This window comes from Dipodomys merriami, unplaced genomic scaffold (assembly GCF_024711535.1).
Source record: "Dipodomys merriami isolate MVZ:Mamm:240054 unplaced genomic scaffold, mDipMer1.0.p SCAF_28, whole genome shotgun sequence".
Lineage (NCBI taxonomy): Eukaryota > Metazoa > Chordata > Mammalia > Rodentia > Heteromyidae > Dipodomys > Dipodomys merriami.
In genome coordinates this window covers 3,458,429-3,480,301 of record NW_027204270.1, presented here as the reverse complement: position 1 = coordinate 3,480,301, position 21,873 = coordinate 3,458,429, and the positions used below count along the sequence as shown (strand labels likewise).

Below are 21,873 nucleotides of genomic sequence, written 5' to 3'. Positions count from 1 at the left end.
AACTCAGCCAGCCCTGCAGCCTGGCTTAGATGTGGCCCCCTCCCGAGGCATGGTGTATGGGATTCCTGGAGAGAAAAGCAGGGGCGTGGTGGTTCTGGCTTGTGGTGGAAGGGTGAGGGGCATAGACCTGTGCCCGCAAAAGGGGTCCTGGGCCAGACTGAGTAAGAAGGCTGTCCGGTGAAGAAGGGACGGCTGTGTGCAGCTGGCACAGGCAGGCTCTGAGGGCCGCCAGCCCTGGCTGCTTTTTCCAGGGGTGAGGAGCAGAGTGTGGACCTTGAACAAGGGGGTCCCCGAATAAGGGGTGGCCAGGGAGAAAGAAGGGAAGCTCAAGGTTGGGTCTTCAGCCTTGGTCCCCGGCCCATCTCCTGGCCAAGGACCTGCAGCCTCCCAGGGTGAGGGTCTCTGAACTCTGCCGCCCTCCCTCTCCCGGTCTCATAAGCCCCCGTGGCTGCCGCTAACCACACGGCACCTGGCAGTTCTCTCCTGTGCGGGGCCCGCCTTCTTCCAGTCTATTCCTGTGGCCCGGGGCCCAGGGGAATTCACGTGAACAAACGCCGTGACATGGAAAAATGAAACGCTGTTAACCTCATTAGGCGGGTCGGACTCACCACCTCTCCCCCGCGCCGCCTTCTACCTGGGGTTTCTCAGGTGAGGTCCGTTCCCTGCCTGCTGCCAATGCCCGACGCGCGGGGCCGGGAAGGAAGCCCGCACGCCTCCGTCCCAGGATGGCATCTGTCTAGACACCAGAGGCCAGCCATATGTCCTGAAGGCGGAAACTGAGGGGAGCGGTCACCATTCAGGGAGCAACTCTGCAACGCACACACCAGCACGGAGAATCGGCACACCTGGACCCAAACAAGCGGCGTGGCTCCCTCCAGCAGACCACCCCCTCTCCTTTCCCAGCCAGAGTGGGACTCTTAATCCAGGGGAGCCCAGCGAGGTGGGAAGGAAGTCGGCCGGCCAGCGCTGCGCAGGGTGGGAGGCAAGCAGGCTCAAGCACGGGACACGGGGCGGCCACGGAGCTGCCAGGCGGGAACCCCGAACCCCCTCCACCCAGCAGTCACCTCAAGTTCACCCCAGCCAGGGCTGGCTTTTTCTGTGAAGTTGTCTGCTTGGAAGAAATGCAGAAGGTCTTATTTCAGATCAGCCCAAAGCATCACCAATTAGCACCCCCCACCCCCCGCCGCCATTTCAGTTCCTGGGGCCCAAAGGCCGACTCACCTGCCTCGGCGGCAGCTGCTCTGTAAGAGGGCGGCCGTGCAGTTATTAGGGATGTGAGGATCTGCACGGCCACGGCCTCATTAGGGAGTGTCGCTGCAGAGCGCCAGAAGCCATTGGCGAATGCGAGAATCCCACAAGGGTGGACTTTGGAGGCAGCAAGCCCATTAGCTCTATTAGGGCGTTTTCATCTCGGTGGAAGAGGCTGAATTATTCACGAGAGCCTCTTCCCCTAAGTGCAGCGCCGTGGTGCAGCCTGGCAATGCCCACGCCCGGCACTCAGGGTTGGGGTGCAGCATGAGGCGGGGGTCCTGCTCTCTCCTAGGCCTCCTCCCACCCCCAGGGTGGGAGGATCCTGGGAGCCACAGGCAGAAAGGGGCAGTCCGAGCAGAGGACTCGGCTCACTCTGTTCCAAATGGTAATAGGGGAGTCGGGGCGCCAGGGCACATGGCGGCCAGAGAGGCTTGGGTCGGGTGAGGCTCGGCCTCCACATGAGCTGTTCCTCCCTCCACTGGATGTTCCCCACATGGTTTATCCTCGACAGTCAGTACCTATAAACGGATGGAAAGTTCTGGAAACCCACTAGACACCACGCTGATGTTCCCTTCAGACAGGGCACAGCATACCCGGCACGCATCGCGATCCAGGGACTGGAAAAGGCTTTGAGACTGTGCTGAGCCCTCCCTCCTCCGACCCCGCCAGGGTGCGGGGAGATACCCAGGGGACTGCCTGTCACCCCTAGATGCCAACAGAGTCTCTGCTAGAAGACAAAGTCCTGCTGAGAAGACACACCAGTGCCGGCGGAACTTTAGGTAGAGACTGACCCGTTTCTCATACAGACAAAGAGGTGGCGGTATCCCCTGAGGGAGAAGATGGGGAACCAGTGCAGGTGTGGAGAAGGTGGACCCAGTGGGGGGGCACCGAACCCCCATGTGTGGCGGTGTGTTGGCACGTGGGAAGGCCGCCACGACTGGATTGGGGTTTTTCTCCAGGCCTGCTGGCTGTGGTGGGCAGGCTTGGGGCGTGTCCCTCGGGGTCCCTGCGCGGCTGGCCATGTTGGGAGGTGGTGGGCCGGAAGAGGTGGGGCCTGATGGAAGGCCTTTCGGCCTCTGGGGAGGGGCTCCAGAAAAGACGGAGGCAGTTCTGTGGGACCCTAAGTTAGTTCTCTTCAGAGTGAACTGCGTAAGTGGGGCTGCTTACCCCTGAACAGTCCCCGACGGCTCCTGCCCTCCGCCATGAGGCCCTCGGAAGCCAGCGGATGACCCCTGGACCTGGACTGTGAGCTAGTACCCCGTCTGCCTCAGGCAGTTCATCACAGAAACAAAAACCAGGCTGACCTGGGCCTGACTACTGCACGGTGGTCTTCAACCCCCCTGTGCACGCAGGCATCGCCTCCTTGTCCCTCTCCGTGTCTCAGGCCCTGCCAGGCCTTGAAGTCACACGTCCTGACTCCCTCCGTTCCTGCCCGTGGCCCCCGGCCCTCCCACTGTAGATGTGACCCTTTCATCTTTCCCAGGCTGTTACCTGGCCTCCTTGCATCCGGTCCCTCTGGCTGTCCATCTTCTTCCCTGCTACTCTAGCTCTGACCCTGACACTGCTTGAACACCACAGTGCTCCCCAATGCCTACCAAATGTACCTGAACTCCTCCACCTGGCCCTCCAGGCCCCTCCCCACCTACCCACTCTGCCTCTGTCCTCTGCCACATCCCTGGTGGCCCGCTCCGGCCACCATCACGTCCTGCTCTCCACGCACATCTCCACATGTGGCTGTTCCATCTACTGGAATGTTCTTCAGTCACTGTGCGGAATCTTGTCCAGCCTCCAAGGTCCTGCCTTCAAAGCCCCCTCCTCCCCGCAGCAGCCTCCTCCTCTGAGAGGCCTTCCTGGACTCCTCCAGCAGGGGGTGTGTGATCATGCCATTCATTGAGCCCATCAGTACTTTGGACTTCTTCCATGACATCTCTGCCTTCCAGATGCTCCCAGAGTTCTCAAGTGGACCGTGAATCCAAATCCTCCCCATTGTCTGCACCACAACCATGGCTGTATGCCGCATGGCTCCTCCCACTGCCCGGGGGGGGGGGGGATGTTTCTCCCACTGGCTTTGGACCTAGTCACCTGTGTTGCTTTGGCCTCTGGGCACTGTGTTACGCAGCTATCTTTGCGGAGCTGACTGATACAGCGCTTTACTCACTCATGCAGGAGCTGCTCAAGGGCAGGGCACTCGCCTCGAACACTTCTACTCCCCAGAACAACTGCCTTCACTGACTCAGTATAGCTGTCTCTTAACTCAGCCACTTTAGTGCTGAGTGGTGGGGTGCTCCCTGGCAGGGGCAGCCAGGCTGCTCAGCAGAGTAAGACCCCAGCCTTTGGGGCCCTCATCACAGGGCCCGCCCAAGGGTCTATGTGAAGAAATGGCTTTAAAGACCCAAAGGACAGGAGTCCAGGGGCTGTGGGCAGGAGAATGCGGAGCTGAGAGGTGGGAGGGAGGGCTTCGGAGCTTGTCCTCAGTCGGAGACGTGTTCTTGGCGATGATCAGGGTGTATAGCAGGATGAGCCGCGGTCCCTAGTTCAAGGAGCAGCCAGCAGGCCAGTGATGGACGAGACGCAGTACAAGTCAGTTACACCCGCATTTCACCAGGCCCCTGCCAAGAGTGTGGCTCCGGGAGCCAGCAGGTCTGCACCTGGGGGTTTTTGCCTGTTGCTCTGACTTCCTTCCTTCTCCTCTAGAATGAGTGTGGCCAGGCTCTCCGTGGATGCAGGTCAGGTGCAAGCGTGGTTTTACTGGTCAGATCCTGGGACCTATGCCACATGCTCCTCATGTCAGATTTCGTCACACGGATAGATGTGTGTGTACACGCTATGCATGATGTAAGCATTTCATCCAATAAAAACATTTGCAAGCCCCGGTTCAGATCTCACTGGCAAACGTCTTCTCCAGTCACAACCTCTGTAGAATCAAAGAGCCAGCCAGCCCTCTCTCTGGAGCTGAAAGGAGTGAATGAGGCCTCAGTGGAGACACCAGGGCTGTGGGGCCGACTGCTCAGCATCCAGGCCGGGGTCAGGTTCAGAGATGGTGAGGCAGTGGGGAGGGAAGGGTGGTGCAGAATCCGGTGCTGACTGCTCAGAGCTGTGTGCTCAGATGCCACGGTGGGCAGAGGGGGCTGGCTTCCCGGGCTCCCTGCTCAGTGCTCAGGCTCACAGAGAGCACTGGCCTGTACATCCCCATAGTTCTAGCCGGCATCCTAGGCCTGCCAGCTTCCCAGGAAGGGTGCATCTGCGACACAGGTGAGGGAAAGTGGGGCTCAAGGGAGGGGTGGGGTGGCCCAAGGGGAGCCTGCAGACCCCACCCCTGGGCCTCCGGATGCTGCATGGGGCCAAGACCTAGGCTGGTGTCTGGCAAACACCTGCTTCTAATCTGAACAAGAAAGTGCTTCAGAAAGACACTGCAATCCCACATCACACGGGCACCACGAGGCCTGCACAAACGCATCAGGCTCCGATGCACGTCAAAGCTCCATAGCTTACAGATCAGCCCAAACCCACAGGTGAGAGGGAGAAGGGATGGATGCACCACGGGGCCTTCACCTTTGTAACCCAAAAACACAGACCCGTGCCTCAGGCAGGCAGAATCATCCACTGCTGGGGATGGAACCCAGTACCTCATGCATCCTGGGCAAGTGTCCTGCACACGACCCCCACCCCACCCCCGCCGACGAGTGGTCTTAGGTGGCTCAGAGCAAGGCAAGAACAGAACTGCATTTGCTCAAGTCAGAGTTGGTGGGTTGATTGTGTATTAATACACAATTAACAATACACAAGTAACACACAACCCGATAGCACATTTAAAAAAAAATCGTGGCATTACACACGTTCTGTGGATGGCACCGAGAGGCAGGCGGGACCTGGGTGTCATCAGCGCCAGCGCCAGCCGGCACACCCAGGATGGACGCAGCCCTCCCCCACACACCCTCGTGTTGGACGCGCTGGGTTGGAAGCAGAACGAAGTGCTCATTACCTGTAAAACTGGAGCTGTCTTTTGGGACTCCCATATCGATTACTTCGGACAGCAATGGAGGGAAAAGGGGGAGAAGAGGAGAGAAGAGAGTGCACAGTTGGCATCAACCACAGGCAGGTGCCAGCTCAGAACGCATGGCCAACACCCGGCAGCCTCTGTTCCCACCCTCCACCAGCTCTGGCCGGCTCCTAGAATACACAGCCAGGTACCAAACGCGCTGCAGCAGCGCCACCCAGTGGACTCTGAGCAGAGGCCCGGAACCTCACAGTTCTCAAGCTAAACCTCTGGGTGAGTGGGTTTTAGTTTGCTTCAGAAGATGCTTTCTGGCATGCGTTCCCATGGTTAATGCCTACACCCTTCCTGGGATTTCTGGGCCATTTTCAGGACAGACATTCCTTTCCCTGGACTTTCTACAGACATCCATTCTGGCTCAGACCCTGAGAATGATCTAGATGGATCTGAATTCCCAGGATCCATAGGCTGCTGGGGTCCTCCCCCTACCCCAACCTTTTCTGGTGGTGACAGGGACATTGGTGTCCGGTGCCCCATCTGCAGTCAGCAGCTCGCACCAGCGCCCTCTGCAGGTGGCCAAACACTCCTGGAGCCGGAAGTGCCGGCCACGAGGTCAAAGTTGCCCTGCGAGCTTTGGCGGCTCCCAGATGGGCTGGTGTGGCCGTGAGACCCGGACAAGCCGTGAGGGCTGGGGTTCCATGGAGACCCCAGGAGCGGTGAGAAGTCCAAGGCAGGAAGGTCCTCTTTCTCACTGCTGGGCCTCTCTCTCAATCTCAAACACAATTTTGGAAGAGTCTGGAACCAGAGAGGAATCCATCCTGGCTCAGTCCCACTCTGTCTCTATCTCTTCCCACTCTGGTTTTCAGAAGCTTCCATTCCTTCTTTGGAGCCCTCTGAACCTAACAGACCTGTGGTCCCTGTGTAGTCCTCCCTTCCCCCAAAGGAAGGGCGGTGGCCTGAGACCCCTCTTTGGAACCAAGACTGGCCCTGGCGGGGCCCTGGAGGGGCCGGGGCGCCGCTCACCTGTAAATCATCCCCGGGGAGCCTGTCTGTCGCAGGGAGAGCCGCGCGGGGGAGCCTGTGGTCGATTCTGGATACATGGAGCCGGCCTCACTTGTTCAGACCTGTTTGCTTTTTTACAGGAGGAAAGTTCTGGAAGAAAAGCAAATGGGATGGTGGTTAAAAAAGTATCACCCAGGTATAGCCACAGAGCCCCGTGATCCTGGAGGGGTAGAGCCGTCTGAGGTCCCAGCACTTCTGTCTGTCCTGTCACGCAGACAGACCAACCCAGGGGCTCACACGGGCGGATGGTCAGGTGATGTCTGTGCAGGACTCCACTCCCCCCCTCCATGTCCCTCCTGAGCACCCTGGAGCCCACCAGCAACCTCTGCTTTTTCTGGAACTAGGAGCAGGCTCTGCTGAACTTCTCAGCTCCTGGCTTGTCTTCCTTGGAACTAGTAGTGCCACCACCCCAGGCAACGTCATGCCGTCTGTTGTTCTGTTCCTAACTCCAGCTCACAGCAGCTTCCTGTGCTGCCCTGAGCATCTAGGGAACTTGTCAGATGATGCCAGGGGCCCTGGCTTCCCGGGTCCCCTTTCCCGTGAAGTTCCTTCCGTTAGTGTGGCTGGGAAAGGCAACAACTGTCATTTCCGTGACTGAGCAAGCATCGATCGTGACTCCTGGCTGGCTGACTCCTCCGTCCTGTGGGAGAGGCCCCTGTGGCAGGGACTGAGGGCGGCCTTGGCCAACAGTCCACTGAGTGAATCCTCAGGTAACCCTGGGAGGTGAGATGCAGATCCTTCCCCTGCTGAACCTTCTCATGAGAACACAGACCTGGCCAGCACCTGTCCTGCAGCTTGTCGGGCTACAAGGTGTAGGCCGGTCATGTCTTTCTGAACCTGGTCAACAGAAACCCTGAGATTACAAACATTTACTACTTAAAGTGCCAAGCTGTTGCTGTTTGTTATAGTATCAGTAGATAATACAATAGCCAATATGCATCCATTCCTTCCTTCTTTCATCATCCATCCGTCGTCCTTCCCTCCCTCCTGTCCCTTCTGCCCTCCCTCTATCCATCCATGTCTCTTGCTGCTATCCCTAGGTGGAGTTACCTGCATCTTTCACCTGAAATCCTGGTTGGTCTCCTGTTGCCAGCTGCCTGACAACCTTGGTTTCCTGGCTCCTCTCAGCAGCCAGGGCATCTATTTCAAAGGGAATCTGGTCCCACGTTCCCTTCTATATGGTCTACAGGCCCTGGGGAAGGGTGGGAGGCAGGGCCTGACCTTCTCCTGGCCTTGCGGAGGGCCCAGGGCCTGTGCTGGCCCTCACAGCCATCCTCTCCTTGCCTTTCTTTGGTCCAGTGGCACGCAGGGATGCTTTCCAGGATTCTAGGACCACATACAGCTTGCATTTGAAGGGTTGTGTTGTGCACGGTGGAAGCAAGTGAGGCCAAGAATCTATGACCCATAGACAGGGGTGGGGTCAACAATGGACGTTTCTTTCATTTTCTTTCTTTTTTTGGTACTGTCCCTGAGCTTTTTTTTTTTTTTTTTTTCTTTATTATTTTGAGCCACAGTGCTACTTCCAGTTTTCTGGTAGTTAATTGAAGATAAGAGTCTTACAGACTTTCCTGTCTAGGCTGGCTTTGAACTGTGATCCTCAGCTCACAGCCTCCTGAGTAGCTAGGATGACAGGCGTGAGCCACCGGCGCCCGGCAAGATTGTCCATTTCTAACAAGTTCAAAGGTAGTGGAGATGCTGCTGCTCCAGGGAGCCTCAGCGGAAGCCACTGGCTTGGAGGCTGAATCCAAGGTCCACATCCTGCTGCCTATGCCTATTTCTGTGAATATTTTTGTTGTTGTTGTTGTTGGTCATGAGGCCTGAACTCTGGGCCTGTGCGCTGTCCCTCAGCTCTTCAGCTCAAGGCTCGCGCTCTACCACTTGAGCCACAGCGCCACTTCTGGCTTTTTCTGCTTAGGTGGTGCTGAGGACTCGAACTCAGGGCCTCATGCATGTGAGGCAAACACTCTACCCCTGAGCCACCTTCCCAGCCCTGTGAATAAATTTTTGTTGGAATATCTCATGTCCGTTTGATGAGGGACTGTGTTGTCGGGCTGAGCAAGGACAACAGAGGCTGAAACCCTCTCGGGACCTCTATGCGAATCTGGGCTACCTGTCACCGGGTCACCATGGGGGCAACTCTGTCCTCACGTTTCCCTCAGCCCTGACCATAGAGCTTCTTCTCTGATCACCGAGGAAACAGAAGTGACCAGGAGCTGACCTCCTGAGACGCACCGGCAGCCTCAGCAGCGGTCCTGCCTGCCCGCATGACTGGCCAGGGGCACCCAGCCCCCCTGGAACCACAGGCCCTCAAGGGCAGCCCGCAGCTGTTTCTCCCTTCTCTGTGGAGCACGGACTACATGCAATGAGTTACCTCTCTCCCATCTCAGAACGACTCTCAAAGCAGCATTCTTGGACCCACTTCCTTCTCCACTGAGGGAGAGAATCCTCTATTCACAGAATTCATTCAAGAAAAAACTTCTCTGCAACTCTTCTTCCAGATTCTTCCACCTCTGTGTGCGTTATACCTGCCAAGGTCGCCGTGACCTTCCTGCTGCTGTCTGTCAGTGCTGTCATGCTGGCTTACATGCAGCAGCGCCGTCTACACCCCGCTTGGTCACTGGGCTCTCCTCTGGCCTCTCTGGGTGCCGTTCCTGTCCCCAGGCTGCCCCCCACTGAACTCTCTGCTCTCTTCCTTTGGTAGCTGTGCAGGCTTCCACCTGGAACCGTTTGAAAAAACAAAAAAGGCCTTGCACTCGCTAGGCATGCTCTCTGCTCGTAAGCTACTCTGTCAGTGCCTGGCTGTCTTGGTTATTTTCAAGACAGGGTCTCAAGTCATGCCTGTCCTAGCCAGGGCTCTGGTCCTTCTATGTGCATTCCCTGTATGACTAGATGACAGGAGTGGCCACCTTGCCCGGAGCCCTGTGCTGTCCCTGTAGCTGACATGACAGGTGCCAAGGTGTTCGGCTATTAGTCAAGATGGGGTCTTGCAAAAAAAAAAAAAAAAAAGCTGCTGCTGGCCTTGAACCCAGATCGCCACCTCCCACGTAGCTAGGGTTTCGGGCCTGAACCGCGGCACCTGGCTCTTTGCTTTGCTGAACCCTGTGGCTGCTCTGTAGAGCCCAGGCTTCTATCTCCACCCCACGTCCTGGACTCCTCCATCCACATGCTTAGCTGGCTCCTGATCGGCACCGCCCGCAGTCTCGTCCTCCCCACAGTCGAGGGCCGGGAGCACTCCCTTGTGGGGCACAATCCAAGTTCCCACCCTACATCCCCTGCATCTCTGGTCAAAGCCAAACAGCAGCGTCCCATCTGTGAGCAACTTCACCCTGACACTTTGCGCCCCCCAAAGACCAACTGGGCCTTTCAGGATGTAAGTCCAGCTCCCAACCTTCCACTGGCTTCTACTGTATCAGGAGTAAGAGTCAAAACTCCACCACGGCTGGGCGCTGGTGGCACCGGTGGCTCACGCCTGTCATCCTAGCTACTCAGGAGGCTGAGATCTGAGGATTGTGGTTTGAAGCCAGCCTGGGCAGAAAAGTTTATGAGACTCTTATCTCTAATTAATGAGCAAAAATAAACAGGAACTGCGGCTGTGGCCCAAGTGGTAGAGCACTACGCTTGAGCTAAGAGCTCAGACACAGTGGTCAGGACCCGAGTTCAAGCCCCACGCTGACAAAGAAAATATGGCTGCCTTTGGGCCGTTTTGTCTGTCTCCAAGGCCTCTCTAACCTCTTTCTCCTGGAGGCCTGTACTCAGCCTACCCAGCCACGCAGGTTTCCTGGGCAGCTATGAGCCCAGCCCAGCTGCCGCCTCTCCTGGGCTCCAGGGTTCCTTGTCTCCCTGCCTGGACTTTGCCTTTGGCTCCAGGGATGGCCTGAGCTCCCCACCTTGCTTCTTTGTGCCCGAGTCACCTTCTCACCTCTTATCTTAACTCACCAACCCCATCTTCCTAAGTCCCCTTGGGCCCTTCCTGTGTTATTGTTCTCCGAAGTCCTGTGGGCGTGCTAGGTGCAGCCGCAGGTATAGGGACCCCTGCCCTTACTTAGGAAGGGACCCCAGGGAAACCACCTGTTGCCCTGTCCCTCCACCGCTGGGACTCTTAAGAAGTGCTGACCCTGAGGTCAGGCTCTCAGGACCATGAGTCACCCCTCTTCTTCCTCATTCACCCTGGGGAGACTGAAGCCCAGCCCACTAACTACGCTACCTCACTAGGGAGGAGGGAGCTGATGGGAACTCCCATAGTTCCTGCTTTGCATTCCAGATGCAGGATTTGAGGGCAGAGCTCACCTTCTTGGAGCCCATCTCCAGATGCTGCTGCCGCCATTGTCCAATCAGGAGTGACTGCATCCAGGGAGCAGCCAATCCCCTGGAGCTGGCCGGCACCTTAGTGAGGATGGCGAGGCTCTCCCGCACTGCACCAGACCGAGGAGGGAGGGAAGCAGGGCAGAGCAAGTCTGGGCCTCCTGAACCCCCCTTCTGCCCTTCTGCCTGGTCTCCGTGTGGTCTTGAACAGCTTTCCCTGATCCATGTTTGGAAAAACGGAAGCTAAAGTCTTTTCCCAGATTGCTCAAACTTGGAACCAAAAGCAAGATGCAAAAGTGAACAAAGAAGTTACATGAACCCAAGCTCTTATCCCATGCATGGTAAGCCGGCAGTGTGAACAGGTGACCCCGAATGGTCAAGAAGGGGCCACCTAAGGCAATTTCTTTCTTCTCCCCAACTTAGCTCAAAAACTTTGATTTTAAAGAAAAGAATCAAAATAGCAAAAAACCCATGCAGTCTAATTGCTGATGGTTTATACTTCACCTAGCTTGTATGCATAAACTCCCTCCTCCCACCACTATGTACACACACACACACACACACACACACTTTTCTTAACTACTTGAAGTTACAATATCCTGGCTTAATCATAAAATTACGACAGTACCTAAGATTAGTTCAATAGCATCTGATGTACAACTTCCATTCAAGATTTTCATACTTTCCAATGATTCTTTAATATCTTGTTTAGATTAAAATAAAATTCTCACTGGGCACTGGTGGCTCACGTCTGTAATCTTAGCTACTCAGGAGGTTGAGAACTGAGGATCACAGTTCAAAGTCAGCCTGGGCAGAAAAGTCCATGAGACTCTTATCTCCAACTAACCACTAGAAAACCAGAAGTGGCATTGTGGCTCACAGTGGTAGAGCACTAGTCTTGGGCGAAAAAGCTCAGGGACAGCACCCAGGCACTGAGTTCAAGCCCCATTACTGATCAAAAAACCAAAATCCTCTAAGATTCAATCCAACAGGGCAGTTACTTCTGTCTGTAAAGTCTAACTTAAAAACTGAGCCTTGGGGCTGGGAAAGTGGCCCAGTGGTAGAGTGCTTGCTTTGCGTGCATGAGACCCTGGGTTCGATTCCTCAGCACCACATAAACAGAAAAAGCTGGAAGTGGCTCTGTGGCTCAAGTGGTAGAGCGCTAGCCTTGAGCTGAAGAGCTGAGGGACAGAGCCCAGACCCAGAGTTCAGGCCCCACAACCGACATCCCCCCCTCATCCCCCCCCCCCCCCCCCCCGCGCCAAAAAAAGTGAGCCTTCTCTGGAGTGCCATGCCAGCTCTGTCCAGTAGGGGGCGCTTGGCATAGCCTTAGGAAGAGGGACCACTGAGTTACTTAGGGTGGCATCGTGGGGAGACCACCTGTCCCTCCTGCTGCCTCCAAACCACATTTTTAAATTTTGGATATTCATGACACTGAGTTTTTATTTTCAAGACCCAGGCCGTTTATTTTCCAACCTGTGCCTCAGTTTCTGGCGTATCTGATTGCTGCCTGAAGATTACATGAAACCAAATCAGTGTGGCCAGCTTGCTTCCTGCTCTTACTTCCAAGCAGGAGGCGCACAGGTGAGTCTGCCCATGATGGCGGAAGCCAGGTCTGGTCACTTGGTTAGGTCAGCCCTGGCCAGGTCACTTCTCTTGTGTAACCAGCAGGAAGCCAAATATGTTGGTAGTCTGGGCTGTCAGTAGGCAAATTCAACTGTAAAGAAGACACACAAGTTGTGGCCTTGTGCCAGTGGCTCATGCCTGTAATCCTAGTGACTCAGGAGGCTGAGATATAAGGAGCACAGTTTGAAGCCAGCACAGGGAGGAAAGTCTGTGAGACTCTAATCTCCTATTAACCACCTAGAAAACTGGAGGTGGAGCTATGGCTCACGTGGTAGAGTGCTAGCTTTGAGAAAAAGAGCTCCAGGACAGTGTCCAGGCCCTGAGTTCAACCCCAGGCCCTGTGATAAAAGAGCCAGCCCTTCAAGGAAGGCATGGTAAACACAAGCTCCCCTGGCCTGCCACCCTGCCCAGCAGGATGATTCTAGCAGGGCAGATTCCCTTCAGGGTTCAGGAAGCAGCCAGGGTGGCTGCGATGACCACTGTCATGGTCACTCCAATAGCCTCAAGAAGAGACCAGAGATCTGCCTCTTCTTGTAAGACTCCTCACAGTGTTTCTCATCGTGAACCTCAAACTCCTGTGAATTGTGGGGAACCTGGGAAGCTGAGGGACTCTGTCATCCTTCCCTTTCTCTGGCAAGACGAACTCTGCCATCTGTTGGTGTGTGGCTCTGGGCATGCCTCCCGGAGTCTCCAGTGTTACATTTCTCCATCACTGAACTGGGGAGATGATGGTGGAGGGGGCTGATGTGCGGAGAGCTGTGTGTGCAGCCAGGGCCTGAAACCTAGGAGGCGCCAGCCCCTGGAGCGGGGATTGCTGGCCACAGCTGGACACGTGCACCGTGTGGGAGAGGCCACGGAAGCTGCTTTTGCACAGGGGTGGCCCAGGGAGCGGACCCTCTGGAGGACGGTGCTTTTCAGGTCCTCAGAGGGGTTATGACATCTTCTGCCCTTTGCTGCCCTCTCCTAGCTATCAAAAGACGTCTCTTCCTGTCTGCTTTCTAAAAGGCCAAACTTTTTTTTTTTTTGGGGGGGGGGTCCGGTCGTGGGGTCTGAACTCTGGGCCTGGGCGCTGTCCCTCAGCTCTTCAGCTCAAGGCTAGCGCTCTACCACTTGAGCCACAGCGCCACTTCTGGCTTTTTTTTTTCCAGTCATGGAGCCAGAACTCTGGACCTGGGTGCTGTCCCTCAGCTCATCAGCTCAAGACTAGAGCTCTACCACTTGAGCCACAGAGCCAGTTCTAACTTTTTCTGCTTATGTGGTGCTGAGGAATCTAACCCAGAGCCTCATGCATGCAAGGCAAGCACTCTACCACTGAGCCACCTTCCCAACCCTGGCTTTTTTTTCTTATGTGGTGCTGAGGAATCAAACCCAGGGCCTCGAGCATGCAAGGCAAGCACTCTACCACTGAGCCACCTTTCCAACCCTGGCTTTTTTTTCTTATGTGGTGCTGAGGAATCGAACCCAGGGCCTCGAGCATGCAAGGCAAGTGCTCTACCACTGAGCCACCTTCCCAGCCCCAAGGTCAAACTTTTGTAAGTATGACTGAGCACAGAAATGAGTGACTACGCTGTTTCACCATATCTTGGCGGTGCCTCTGACGCTCAGATTCGGGGTGCAATCTGAATTCAAGACCTTCCTGGAGCTGAACATCTCCTGGAAGCGCATGCGTGCACAACCACAGAGGTCTTCGGAGCGATGACCTGATTGGTGTTATCTGTTCCCGTGACCGGGATCAGCCCTGGGGAGGCATCCACATTACAAGCTGGGTACATGTGGCCATCTTAAGAGGCTGGTCACTACGCACCCATCATGGACTGTTCCTCCTATTGATCTCTGTCCTCGTCTCCCACGAGGCCACCAGAGTGCCCCAGTCACTAGGACAGGATTCCAAGGAGCCCAGAGCTCATGGCTGGGAGGGATAAAGAGGAGAAGGCCCCAGCTGTTTGCATGCAGCTCAGGCTACCTTCTAGAAAGCCTCAGGCCTCACAGATAAGACTCAAGTGGCTGGCTACTGAGCCCATGTCACCTAGCACTTCCCTGGACTGGTCTGGGGAAGCACAGGAGCAGATGCTGTGAGCACCCCACAGCCAGAGCCTAGAAGGGCCTCGGTGCTGCGTGCTGATGGGCGCCTCCCCGAGAGACAGGAAGAGGTATAACGGCTGGAAACCACACGACTCGACGTGGTAGGGAGCCGCGGTGACACGCCCTTCCTCTCGGCCGAGAAACCAGGGGCCCCAGACGAGATGGAAGCCCAGTCTTCTCCTCTGAGAGAGAGTAAATGTTCCTGTTGGCTGCCTGGTGTACTTGGGTGCCAGTTCTGTCCCCCAAGGAATGAGCAGAAGGGACCTACAAAGGCCCTGGCAGGCAGCCAATTTCCTTACCACTACTGTCTGACTTTGACCAAACGAGGCTAGGGCTGGTGGTGGGGGTGGGGAATACAAACGGAGCCAGAGCTCAGGAACACAGCCAGGAAGCTTGCTTTTGTCACCAAGAAACCTCAAGACTCCTGAGGCCTAAGTGAGAGGGACAGCAGACCCGGGACCTGTCATTCTGACAGCCAAAAACATGGGCATCGCACGGTTCAGTGAGCAATAGACACATCCACACCAACCACAGAGCCAAGATTAAGACCACCGGATGGAGCAGTTGATAGGTAATCCCTCACATGGAGTCTTTCAAACGCCTGCTCCCTGATACCCAACATCAACCCAACCTGGCAGAAGCCCCAAGGCTGGACTATGGTGCGGATGGTGAGCACTCACGCCTAATCACTGCTGCAGTAAACCAACAGCTCACCACATTCTCAACATAGGAAACGCCTTTTCCTTACACAGCCAACACCCACCAAGCTGCACCCTTCTCAGGCCAGGAGCCTCTGGAGCGGAGCTGGAACCCTGCAGGCCACACAGCCCGCCAGGGGTTGCATGCAGCCAGGGCGACTGTGTTCACTGGCTCAGGGGCCAGGGGCCCAGGCTTGGGTAATGCCAACCCTATCTCTCCAAGGGCTGGGGAAAGAGGGGTTTCACTGTGTCCCCTCCCGGCTCCTCTGATGCAGTTGGGGTAAAAGCCATTCCTGTCCCCACCCACCATGCCGGTGTGTTTCTAAGCATAGAGCAAGTCCCAGACAGTCTGTGGACTGAGGCTCTGGGGCCTGGTGAGAGCAGAGGCTTCAGTGCCCAGCCCAGCTCCTTCCTGCCTCTTGGTGCCCGTGTGTGTGCACGTGTGTGTGTGGGGTTCACGTGGCACCCTGCTGAGGGGACCCAGTGCTGCACAGATGTTGTGGGCACCAGGATCTTTATGTCCACGTGCCCAGGTCACACAGCCTCCTCCTTCATCCACTCATCACACACTGTGACCTTGTAGTGAAGGCCCTTGACGTGGAGGCTCCCGGCCGCATCCTCTGCTCCCTTATCCAGTTGGGGGGAGGTGAAGGGCAGGGAGGGAGGAAGCCAGGTTACTAGGGAGTCCCCCTCCCGCTCTGCCCCCCTTCTGGGGTCTGAGTGTGGGGCGGCTGAGCAGCCAGGTTACTAGGGAATCCCCCACCCACTCTGCCCCCCTTCTGGGGTCTGAGTGTGGGGCGGCTGAGCAGGCAGGTTTGCCTTCCAGTGTGGACCTTTGGGGTGGGGATGGGTTTTAGGGGGTCTTCCCCGTGCTCAGTGCTCAGGACGGGGGAAGACGGGAATCCCTATATTCCGTGTGAAGGCTGGCCACCTCTGCTTTCCACTCAGCCCTCCGAGGCCCCCAGCCAGGGGTTCCCGGGGGAGAACAGATGGGGAGGCCACCCGGGAGCCGCCAGGAGCTGGCCCTCACTGCCCCCTCCCGTGAGAACAGAGCGCCCCGCTGGGCTCCTCATCTCCCAGAGGCTGCCCCCTGCCCCCAGGGACAAAGGCAGAAGCCTGCAGAGAGCTGTGTGCGAGGCTGGCCGCCCGTCTGAGCTGTTGTGTGTCTACCTGTGGACGTGTGTGCACACGCGTGTGCTTATGAGGCTGCCATGTGTCCATGTGGGGCCTCAAGGGGCTTGGGAAGGGGTGTTTGCAGGGTCGTAGGTGTTAGCCCTGGGCATCCAGGCACCCCAGCCCTACTCAGGAAGCTGCTGCCTGCGTGCCAGACACAAACCCATCCTGGGGAGCACTGCCCCCCCCACCCCCCACCCCCAGCACCCTGTACCTGCTTCTGAGCCAGAGCAGCCGTGGAGACCATGTTCCCTGCATGTATGGTGGAAGGAGAGTCCACGGCCGGGCCACAGGCCTAACAGGAAGTGGGTGCAGCGCATGTCAGCGCCTCCAGTGCAGCCTTTGCACAGTGAAGGAGGCTGGCAAACCCGGCCCCATGGGGTGCTGGGGTGTGGCCTCTGGTTCCAGTGCGCTGGCTCAGCATGAGCGCTGGGAGACCCCAACCCTCCTGGTGGTGGAGTGGCTGGGGATGCGGCAGGGGTGGGGAGAAGGCGGGGAGCTTAGCCGGGGCAGGGAGAGCGGGCACCCTTACCGCCCTGGGGGCAGGCCCTTTCTCGGGGCAGCTCCCGGTGAGATGGGGGTAACGCGCAGGGTCCCTGGCTTTGTGGCAGGCACCGGTCATCTGTGCCACCTGCTCTGTCACGTTTCCCCACAGCTCTAGGAAGGGCTGCTGCTGCCTCACCCCTGTTCTACCGAAGATGACACTGAAGGCACCAGGGCTGGCTGAGCTAAGCTGTGCTCTGAGCTCTGCACTGCTGAGTTCTGGGAGCTCTGCCGCCCACAGCCTGTCCTAGAACTCAGCAGATGGGGCTGGCCACACTGGTGTGCATGTGTGTGTGCATGCATGCGTGCGTGCGTGTGTGCGTGCGTGTGTGTGTGTGTGTGTGTGTGTGTGTGGTGAGGGTGTCCTCGAGGATGGGTCAGCAGTAGGATTCTGGGGCTGGGAAGGTGGCTCAGTGGTAGAGTGCTTGCCTCACATGCACGAGGCCCTGGGTTCAATTCCTCAGCACCACATAAACAGAAAAAGCCAGAAGTGGGCACTGTGGCTCAGATGGTAGAGCACTTGCCTTGAGCTGAAGAGTTCAGACACAGCACCCAGGCCCAGTGTTCAAGCCCCACCACTGACAAAAAATAAAAATAAAAAAGAAGTAGGATCTCCACAATGGGGAGGTTTTCCTGCCCCATACCTCTCCCGCTTTGCCTTTCCTTTTGGTGAGGTCCTCTCCCTCCCACCCCTCTCGGAGGGGCAGCTGCTGGAAGGCTGCCTGGCCAGGCTCTCTCTGACTGCTCCGGGGGACAGCTCCAGCTCAATCTGGCCTAAGCCAAAGCAGGACCTGCCTGGCACACTGCATCTGCCGCAGTGCTGGTCACCTGCAGAGTGCTCACCCCTCCTCCAGGCTCCTCCTCCAGACCCAGCCCTCATGGAGGCCCTTTATAGAGGCTCACTCCTTCTACAGGCCCTGCTGCCCCCTTGTACCTCTTTCCTGATCCCCAGGGCGTGGGGGTGGGGTAGAGCCTCCTCATGGCAGGCTCAGCTCTGCAATTGCCTGGGAACGGCTTAGCTCTTGCCCATTGGATTAGGAGTGGTTTGGGGTTCAAGGTAGGATAAAGATATGTACAGGAACAGGGCGCTGGTGGCTCGCACCTGTAATCCTAGCTACTCAGGAGGCTGAGATCTGAGGATTGCAGTTCAAAGCAAGCCCAGGCAGGAACGTCATGAGATTCTTATCTCCAATAAACCACCAGAAAGAAGTGGCACTGTGGTTAAGTGGTAGAACATTCACCTGGAGCTGAAGAGCTGAGGGACAGCGCCCAGACCCACAGTTCAAGCCCTATGACCAGAAAAAAAAAAAAAAAGATATGCACAGGGTGACAGGAAGAGGCAAAAGAAGGGAAAAGCAGAGAGCAAGAAAGGTGTCAGGACATAAACAAGAGGGAGGAGAGGAAGAAGAGGAAAACAGAAAGAGTGTGACGCTGTGAGACTGTGGGAGCAGGGGCCTCCACACTGACCCGGGCTGAGCCACAGCCCCTCATCCCTCCAGCAAAGAGCAGCACTGTCAAGAGAATTAAGGTACACACACATGAGTGTGCGTGTACTAGGGCTTGAACTCAGTGCCTGGGTGCTGTCCCTTAGCTTTTTCTCTCAAGACTGGAGTTGTAGCACTTGAGCCACAGCTCTACTTCTGGCTCTTTTTCTGGTTAATTAGAGGCTTGAGTCTCATGGACTTTCCTGTCCAGGCTGGCTTTGAACCACGATCCTCACATCTCAGCCTCCTGAGTGGCTAGGGTGACAGGCGTGAGCCACCGGCGCCCGGCAATCCATGAATATTTAGTAGCATCCAGGGTCACTAATAGCATCAGTGACAAAGGGGACTGAGCCAGGTTTGTCTGGGCTCCAGGTGCAGCTCTGTCCTCACACCCAGACCCCCAGCCCCTGGCCTGGAGCACCCCTTCCCCTGTGTCTCTGACTCTGGGTAGGTGACCCTGAGTTTGGGAGCAGGGGCTCTAGTTATCCTCTTGTCCTAGGCAATGGTGACAGACCATGGCGCTGGAACCAGAGCTGACGTGTAACAGGTGAAAATCAAGCCTGGCTGGTGAACATCTTAGCCTCACCAGCTGCCCCTGCTCGGCGGGGTCAGACATACCCGAGCCAGCCTCAGATCTTAGCTTCATGCCCAGGTGTTACAACTCAACCACAGTTCTCCAAAAATTTGCTGACTCTTTAATATAAGCTACTGTAAAGAAGTGGATGGCTGTCTAATACTGGGTGGTAAAGTCAGAAATACCTAATTTAAAAGACACTATCACTGGGAAAAAGGTAGCAAAGAGAACGGGAGGAAACACTTGCCAATCACACGTCTGAAGAGCCATACATAAAGAACTCCTAGAACTCAGCAATAACAACAATACAATAACACCACCACAAACAACTATGGCCATAAACCTGCTTAGAAAATAAAGGACTGGAAGAGACATTTTTTCAAAGACACACGAATGGCCCATCAACTCCTGAAAGGGCTCAGCATTGGTAATCTCTGGGGAATTGCAAATCAGAACCACCTCACTCTTATTAGAATGGAGGAACCCATTCTCTGAAACCCCAGAGGAGATCCTGGCTTGGAGAGGTGCGGGCACTCTGGTGGCAATGTAAAGTACCACAAAAGCCTGGAGGAGGCTCCTCAAAAGTACAAAAGCAAGCCGGCTGCCAGTGGCTCACTCCTGTCATCCTAGCTACTCAGAAGGCTGAGATCTGAGGATCCCAGTTCAAAGCCAGTCCGGGCAGGAAAGTCCATGAGACTCTTATCTCCAATTAACTGCCAGAAAACCAGAAGTGGTGCTGCTGTGGCTCAAGTGGTAGAGAGCTTGCCTTGAGCTGAAGAGCTGAGGGACAGTGCTCACGCCAAGAGTTCAAGCCCCACGACCAACAACAGCAAAAAAAAAAAATACAAAAGCAAAACTACTATATGACCCAGCAATTCCATTTTTAGATTATGTACCCCCAAAGAACTGGAAGCAGCATCTCAAAGGGAAGGTCGAACACCCACATTTAAGGTAGCACTATTCATAACAGCTACAATGTGAAAAACAACTGGAATGATCACTGGGGGAGAGGAGAACAATGGAGGGATGCACCAAATGTGGCATACTCGTAGAACGGACTACTCTTCATCCTTAAAGAGGACGCAAACTGCTACCGCACAGATGAACCTTCAGGGTGTCAGGCTTTGTGATCCCTCTTAGAGGGGGCATTAGTGGCGTGGTAAGATGGGGTCACCGGGGGCTGGGGGAGGGGAGGTGGAGGGTTGTTTGTTGGGAACAGTTTCAGTTTTCCAGGATGAAAGGGGAAATGGTAAATTTTTGTGACGTAATAAAGAAAGGTAAATAGCAGTGGAAATACCATTCAGTCCGCAAGCGTTCCTGTAGTGTGGCTGGACAATGAAGCTGGAGCGGTACCTGTGGTTTCTAGACTGCTCACAGGCCCTGCTGTTACCCATTTCCCAAATCATCTCCCGGCTGGGGTGACCTGGGATACAGTGTGCAGTGGGACTTCTGGAAGGATCTGTACTCCGGATGGAGGGGCTGCTCCAGCTATGTTCTGGAAGACGCGGGAGGCTTCATACCACAACCTGCTCCTGCTGGCAGCAGGAGGGCCGCTGGAGCATCTCGGCTGGACCGGAGATGGGAGGCCGCCGTTCACTGGCTGCAGTTGGGCCATGCTGCGGCTGAATGCTCTCCTCCATTTCCCAAGGGTAACATCGCGTGTCAGTCCGGCCTGCTCTCCTCCAAGTGGGACCTCTGGCAGTTCTCTTAGACTCCAGATAGCAGTACTTAAATAGAAAGTACCAAATAAATATGCCTTAATGTCACTTACATTCCTTTGGGCCAGGTCTCAAGAGGAGCATGTCTCTCACGATGAAGGCTCTGAGGGCGAGGAGCAGGGAGTGGAGGCTCGGCTCTGGAGGATTCCCAGCCCCCTGCAGGGTCCCTGGGCTGGTGAGTGTCAACATTTAAGTGGATGGCCACACAGGCACAACTGCAGTCACTTTGTAATCAGCTTCTTTGTAACTGTTGTCGGGGCCAACTTCTTATCTCTGGAGATCAGGCCTCCATCCCATGACGTTGCTGGGAGTTTCCTAGGACATTGGCTTTTCTTTCTGCACAACTGGTTCCATTACTCCTGGTCCTCTCACGAGTTTCTGCCTTGAGAGGACACAGTTCTTCTTTGGCTGATTCTGTGTTACATGCTTCATGCGTTATATCAAGCTCTTAGGAAACTTTCAAGGCAGGCCTGATGCACACGGACAGAGGCTGCCAGGTCCCAGAGCAGCATCACAAGCCATCCAGTCTATAAAGAATGAAGCCAGGTGGCCTCCATCTTTGATTTGGGATGGGGTTAGTCAACTACTGTGGCTTGAGGACCATATCCAGAACATGGCCCATATGTGTGTAGCCCACCAAGGTAAGAACAATTTTTACATTTTTGTTTGGGGGGGGTCAGTCATGGGGCTTGAACTCTGGGCCTGGGCACTGTCCCTCAGCTCTTCAGCTCAAGGCAAGCACTCTACCACTTGAACCACAGTGCCATTTGCAGTTTTCTGGTGGTTCATTGGAGATAAGAGTCTCACAGACTTTTCCTGCCTGGGCTGGCTTTGAACTATGATCCTCAGATCTCAGCCTCCTGAGCAGCTTGGATGACAGGCATGAGCCACCGGCACCTGGCTCGTTTTTACATTTTTAACCAGTAGGTAGGAAAACCAAAAGGAGAATGTTTCATGACTCATGAGAATTATTCAAAGCTCAGTGTGCGTAGTAACGTTTTCCTGGCACAGAGTCAGACTTGCTCATCTTAGCTTGAGTTGCTGCAACAAAATGCCAGAGACTGGGCCGTGTGCACAAGGGATATTTAAAATCTCTCACTGTTCTGGAGGCTGGAAATGCAGCATCAAGATGCTGGCAGATTCAGTTTCCAGCCAGGGCTCTCTTCTTGGCCTGTGAAGGTAGCCTTCTTCCTGCTGGGTCCTGAGCGAACTCTGGCCTCCTCCTCTTAGAAAGACACTAACTGCCCCTGGGCTGCATCCTTCAAGACCCTTTCTACTCCTGCCCGTCTTCCCAAAGGCCGTGCCTCTAAGAATCACTCTGGGGGAAGCAAACATTCAACCTGTAACTTACACTGCCCACGCTGCT

At 55.7% G+C, this 21,873-nt stretch overlaps 1 protein-coding gene across 5 annotated transcripts in view; it reads right to left on the bottom strand.

Annotated features, from left to right (window-relative positions):
* Kcnab2 (potassium voltage-gated channel subfamily A regulatory beta subunit 2) overlaps positions 1-21,873 on the bottom strand; it is a 79,608-nt gene that overhangs the window by 36,763 nt on the left and 20,972 nt on the right. For 2 of the 5 annotated variants that reach the window (XM_070037203.1, XM_070037206.1), the window contains exons 2-3: positions 6,269-6,397; positions 5,234-5,275 (exon numbers count right to left, since the gene is read on the bottom strand). In XM_070037203.1, coding sequence (XP_069893304.1) covers positions 5,234-5,275; positions 6,269-6,345 — 119 coding nt within the window. In that variant the 5' untranslated portion in view covers positions 6,346-6,397. Of the gene's footprint in view, positions 1-5,233; positions 5,276-6,268; positions 6,398-16,402; positions 16,503-21,873 lie in introns of those variants that run through there. The other 3 variants (XM_070037205.1, XM_070037208.1, XM_070037204.1) reach the window with 2 other exon arrangements.